Source organism: Platalea leucorodia (genome assembly GCF_965183815.1).
Source record: "Platalea leucorodia genome assembly, chromosome: 8".
In the NCBI taxonomy this organism is placed as follows: domain Eukaryota; kingdom Metazoa; phylum Chordata; class Aves; order Pelecaniformes; family Threskiornithidae; genus Platalea; species Platalea leucorodia.
Window position 1 is genome coordinate 18,779,468 of NC_138830.1, and position 6,626 is coordinate 18,786,093.

Consider the following 6,626-nt stretch of genomic DNA (forward strand, 5'->3'; position numbering starts at 1 on the left):
TTTCTGTTGAGGACGGTTTTGTCAGATGCTGACACTGGTGTTGGCAAGTCTCTAGGGTGAAATAAGGAGCTCTTCAGAGCATCTTGGCTTTAGCAAAAGGTTTGAATGTTTGCAAGCATAGAAGTGCTGAAACCACAAGTGTATTTTATGTCATGTTGGGTGACAGTGGCTTGCCAGGGAGTGAAGGATCAGATGGAAAATGCCAGTTTGCCATAGAAAGGCTGGAAAGAATGTGGATAATTTTTAACGTGCACAAGGAGTTTTTGCGAGTTGTATCTTCCAGAAATCCATGGGAAAGATGGAACACACAAACCAAAGGACTGAAAGTGCCATGAAGAAATATATTCTTACCCCTGGAAGAAGATACAATATGAAATACCTTTATTGCTTAAGGTTAACACAGTGATATAGAGCTGGCTTTTCCATTCCTTTTCTCACCTAAAATACAGTGTCCAAAACAACTAAAGGCTGCAACATCTTGATCGTAATTTACATGTTACAACCAACCTGTAACTACTCTGCCTTGCACTGAGGCTAGAGGGGAGGGAATGCGGCTCCTGGCCTCGGTGTATATAGGATGACATTTGCTACAGGACATGCCATGCTATCACAAATAAATCGTCTTCCTGGATGGGTGTTTGCTGCCAAGTGACCTCTGTCCAGTGTTTCGGAGGAAGGAAAAGTATTATTCAGTCCTCATGAACTTTGGCTGGTGGTCAGAGCTGTATTATCACAGATGCGACTTTCAGCCTGAGCTGTGGCTATTGCCAGTCCTTGCCAACGATTACTCTCTAGTTAGTAAGGCTATACCGTTGATTCTGTTCAGGCACTTCTTCAGTGTGTGTTTGCACACGCACACATAATAATAATAATAATTATGGTGATGATGATGTCTTTCTGTGCCCTTCATGTCTGGTTCTTACAAGTATTAAAGATGAAATTCTTTTTTTTTTATACTTCCTGCTGGCTGATGAGACACCATCAATTTTAATGGAAAAGACCACCAGTGGGAATTTTTGCCTCAAAATAATTTTCTTCTCCATCTGATAATGGAAGGAATAATCTGTTCTTTGATCTTTTGTTGGCAAACTTGGAAATCAGAAAGGAGGATGGTTGTACTGTAATAGCTTTACTCTAATGGTGTGTGTGGTCAGTGGTTTCTGGGCATTTAAATAAAAGTGGGTGTACTGTAAGAGTGATGAAGTAGGAGCTGAAATGCAGGGAGCATTGCTCATGGAATAATCTTGTAACTGAGAGCTCAGGGAGAAGTGCCCTATAAATCCATCTTTTGCCTGTTTTAGTTCATACTGATGCCACCCCCGCAATTATGAAAATGTTAATGTCTAAGTTACTCAATTGGCCAGCTCCAAATGGATTAATGGATAACATGTAGATGATATTTAATCATGAAGAAAACTTTGTTCTGAACAGGATGCTGCCTTTTTTGTGTCAGATATTTGAGGTGTTTCGCCAGCCCCTGAATCCCTGTTTTGTGTTTAGCAGGGGACCATGAAACGATGAAATGTTAGACATCTGTCTTCACTAAGAGCCTTGGTAATGCTGCTCTTGTGAAATGCTTGTATCTCAATTAGGAAAAAAATGATCATTTGTTAAAAAGAAACAAAAAATAACAACATTAGTAGGTGTTGATGTTTCTATGTAAGACACAGTACAGGAGAGACTCTAAACCACAGGTTTTGTTTATTCTCTCTCCCCTGAACTCCTTGTTGTAATGTCTAAGCACCTTATAAATATTTATGAATGTGTCCTCAAAGGAAAATGAAATTTATATAATGGAGATGCAAAGTGGTGTTAAAGGAAGCAACTTTCCAAAGGTTCCTACACAGTTATAATGTGACAGAACTGGGACGGTAAATCAGATCATTACGTCCCATTTTGGTAAACATGCCATCATCCCATCCTTCTTATTAGCTACTTTTGCCTTGGCTGCTTTCAGAGTAATTCAATGCTTTTCTTCATAAAATACAAATACTTTATTTGTAACTTCACACTTAGGCAGGCCACGCATGGATTGATGACCAATGGGGGGTTGCAGTTAGTGGCAGGGAAGGAACAGAGAGAACATTAAACTCAATTTACACTCCTGTGTGTCAACCCGCTCCAGTCTTGCTCCTCAGCTGCCGGAGGTGTCCTGAGCATCGCTTGGGAGTCATCTGTGCTGAGAAGCTGATGCTCTGTGTGCTGGGAGTGAGTTTGCAGCACCAAACTCAGCAGCGCTGCCTGCTTGGGAAGACCCATAACAATGCTTCCTAAGTGGGATGTAGCTGCCTTTGCTTTCCTCTCTTCTCCCATTCCTCATGCTATTGTGGCAGGGCAGCTCACGTGCTGTCAACAGCTTCGTCTTGCAGACAAACCCATAATGAAACAATTCCCTGCATTTACTGTTGTGCACTAAACAGAGGTGCTTATTTCTGTGTGCTCCAAGTGATACCGGTCTTCTCCAGACAGCGTCTGGGGGGACAAAATGTTGCAGTAGTGGCAGCATCTCTTCTGCAACTGGGGATTCAAAACTGTGTTTGGGCAGTGACAAAGTGACTGAGCATTTCCTCAGCGTTTAAAGGCTTTGTGCAAATCTCTTTGAAGTTGACTGAAGGACTTTTGTTACTGCAGTGGGCTTTGAATCTAACCCCAAATGCTCAGTTAATTTACAGTGTGTGTTAGTCTTTTGTTTGCTGGCTTGTGAAAATGAAACAGTGCTGAGCGAATCTTCAGAGAATATATTTAATGTCCAAATTTGCACACTGATCTCAATCTTTTCAAAGCAATATGACTGTGGATATATGTTGAAAACCCCCCCAGTATGTTGCAGACACATTCTTCTTTAGTCTTCTATGTGCTGTTTGTATGTGTTTAGTTGGCACTATGAGCTCTGAGGTTTTCTTTTAAGTTATTCCACGGTATTTAGGGAAGTCAACTCTCATCACTAATAAAATAAAATAAAGGAAAACACTGGTAGGTCTTGCCTTGTTAACTGTTCTAGCTGTTCTGTTTCCCACTGTTCCAAAAAATATAAAGCTTTATAAGATTTAACATATTCCCAGTGCAAAGCATGAATATTTATAGGCAAAGAATAAGACTTCCCATTTTGAAATGTCAATGCTATGAAACTGCTTTTTTGGCAGGCATGATTAAGCCACACAGACTTCCAATAATGTTTTGTGAGCTTTTTCCTTAATTATGGCTTAATTTAGGTCTCTGAGTTTAACAAAACCTATGAAGCTTGCAGCAAAATATTTTTCTTGTGGAAAATCTTGTTTGCATGGAATACAAATCCTGTATTCCTTGTGGGTATGATTTTTTTAATGTGTTTAATTGTGGAAATCCCATATTTTTTCTTTGCATTTCTTAAAGCGTATGCAAAATAAAAATAGCTGATACTATGTGTTTAATGCAGAATTTTGAAGAAATTAGTTTGGAAAATGCATGCAATTACTTTTTTTTCCTCCAAACGCCTTGAGTAAAATGCACATAAGGTTGTAAGACATTAAGCAAGAGGCACAAGATTCTGTCTGAAGCAGTTACTGCTGCACGAGACAAATTAGAAGCAATTTTGCTTTCATGTAGTTGTTCTTAAATGCACCGTTCTGACAACAGCAATAAATAGAATAATCTGCATAATTGTATTTATGTGCGTGGATCTGTCTTTTCTAGAGAAAAATCCCTTTTCCCAGATAAAATAATCTTCCATTCAGCTGTAAGTGGAAGAAAGCCTCTTTAGCAGCTGCACAGATTTAGGGGGATGTTTCTGCACAGGCTTAAGACAGAATTTTGATATGGACCTCTCAGTGAATTTGATTTTTGTTGAACAAAATACAGTAAGGGCACTAAAACCATCTTGCTTTCCTGTGCAGACTGGATAACAGGTTATTTACTCCAGATCTAGATGGAAAAGCACAGAGATGATGTGATTGAACTAAGGTAGATTTATTACTAGATTCTTTTAACAGCATATTTTCTCAAATTGATGTAATAAATGTCTCAGCCCTGCTCAAAGATAGAGTTTTGAACAGCTTTGAGCTATTCCTGGCTTAATACTTAAGTAGAAACAGCAGAAGTGGTGGAAAAACAGGATCATTTTGGAAAAAAAAACACTCAAACATTTTAAAATCCTCTGCTGTGATCATGCTTTTCTGACCTTCTGCAGCCTTTCGTTATCAGACTGAGAATGTCTCAGTCTCGCTAATATTAATGTTTGAAATATGATACAAATAAATCTTCTGAATAAAGTAGAAAGAAAAAAAAGTGGTTAGCATCACAGCTACCTGGGGCCTGCTCCACTGGCACTTAGGCTTGCTAACATGAGCTTAGAGGTACAGTCATGGGCTGTAAAGCTGGGCTTTCCAGGGAGGCTGAGGAGAGTGAAATCCCTTGAAACTCAGATGCTGAACGTTTTTAACATCTGGGTTTGAATGGTGAAGTCAGCATGTGAAAAAGCAAATATCTGGAAAGCAGTTTGAAAACTGTTTTACTGAAGACGATGGGGAAATCGGGGAGTTTTCTGGGGGGGTACTTTTATTTTCCAGATAAAGGAAAGTTCCCTGGGATGGCAGAAAGCAACGCCAGAGTCTGCTGTCTGTGTTTCACCTATCTTTGCTCTTCTTTGCAGGTCACATATTTGGGTAAGGTTTCCACAACAGGGATGCAATTTTTGTCAGGCTGCACAGAGAAACCAGTCATTGAATTATGGAAGAAGCACACGCTCGCCAGGGAGGATATTTACCCAGCTAACGCCCTTCTGGAAATTCGCCCTTTCCAAGTCTGGCTGCATCATCTGGACCTCAAAGGCGAGGCAACAGTCCACATGGATACCTTTCAGGTAGCACGTATAGCCTACTGCACTGCTGACCACAACGTCAGCCCAAATATCTTTGCTTGGGTCTATCGGGAGATCAACGATGACTTGTCCTACCAGATGGACTGCCATGCTGTAGAGTGTGAGAGCAAGCTGGAGGCCAAGAAGCTGGCCCATGCCATGATGGAGGCCTTTAAGAAGACTTTTCACAGCATGAAAAGCGATGGCCGGATCCACAGGAACAGCTCGTCAGAGGAAGTGTCTCATGAATTTGAATCTGACGATGGCTGACTGAACTCATTCACAGTTCAGCAAAGGCAGAAATGGCCTAGGGAATGAGAGCTGATAGATGAATAAGCAACAATTGAAATTGGGGAATGAAAGGACTGCCAAACACTTGTCTGACCAGCTTTTTAAATCAAAAGAGCAATTCAGTACCTACAGATATGCATCATTAAAGTAATTATGTTACATTGAAATCTGCTGCTGTTGTAAAAGTGAGAAAAAAGCTCCCTCCCCCATCTCTCTCACCCACCCATCACTGTCCCTTTCTTGTCTCTGTAGTTCAGGTGCATACCATGAAGTAAAGTCATTCCTGTTTGTCTTATAAGACTGGTCAGACAATTTTATTAGTTGCTCCTCTGGCATTCCTAGCTGGGGGGTGATGCTGATGCACAAGAGCAAGTAGACCTGGAAAGCCCTAATGGTTCCCGAAGAATCTTTCTCCATGATGCATCACAAAAATCCTTTGATCGTACGTAGGCTAAGACAGCCATACATAGCCTTTTAGACTAATGGCCTGGCATTCTGCAGTTAATTCACATTTCACAGATAAAAAATGAAAGAAGATGCTTGTATGTACACATTATATCATATGCTATCCTTTATTTTATTCATTGTACCTATTTTCTTAATATACCTGCTGCCACATCTTTCACCCAACACCCGTAGTTGCAGTTTCAGACTATATACTGCAGGATACCAAAAAGGGGTGGGCAAAAATACTCCGCGACGGCCAGGGGTACAGCGAGCCAGCACCCCTATCTGTGCATTTTCCAACCCTGATGTGCTCCGCAGGAGGGGGACCCACTGGTAAGAGTTGAGGGACACTTGGGTCTGTCGCTGTTTGAACTGTGACTTCTCATTAACCTCAGCTCTGAAGTGATATGAGCATGGTAGCCTCAACTCCGTGTTATTGGTCTCCGCATTGCTGGTCGAGTGGCCTTGGTGGGATGGAGCTGGTAGTGCCTCGTCGCACAGCCAGGGCTGCATTACTGTAAAGATCAAAGGAAACGGTCCCTTAGGAGTCAGGTTTGAACATCTGTTCTGGTTGAGAAGCTCATGTTAAGATTCCCGTATCTTTCCTTGTTCACAGATATAGAGAGTCATGCCTTTCTTAAATGCAGATGTTTAATAAAACTCAAATAAAAGGAAAAACTTGTTTCACTTGATATTTTTTAAAGCTGAGAGCAGATCAATAGTTTGCAAGTAATGCTGCTCCTTTATACAATTTTGTTCGTAATTATGGTAATGTTAGGGGCACTAGGGCACCTTACAGAAGCCTTAAAAGAAAGCTAATCAAAGCAGATAGCTCTGTGTCTGAGTTTTGTGGGTCTATATGTTTGTATGTGAGAGTGTATGTGTGAGTCTAGTGTTAAAGCACGTAGATTGAGCATAGAGACATACTGAGCAGGGCCCACACCTCTTGAAAATACGCTTGTTGCTTTACAATGTATGTAAACTATTCTCCAGCATAAATGCATTCATACTTTAATAAAAAAAAAATGTTTTGAGTTAAAGCTTGGGAGTTTTA

At 40.7% G+C, this 6,626-nt stretch overlaps 1 protein-coding gene across 1 annotated transcript in view; it reads left to right on the forward strand.

The window, feature by feature from the left end:
- The window catches only part of PID1 (phosphotyrosine interaction domain containing 1), a 90,459-nt gene extending 84,279 nt beyond the window's left edge, over positions 1–6,180 (forward strand). The window contains exon 3 of the mRNA XM_082318992.1: positions 4,628–6,180. Within this exon, the coding sequence (XP_082175118.1) occupies positions 4,628–5,104 (477 nt within the window). The 3' untranslated portion in view covers positions 5,105–6,180. The remainder of the gene's footprint in view (positions 1–4,627) is intronic.
- Positions 6,181–6,626: the final 446 nt, after the last annotated feature.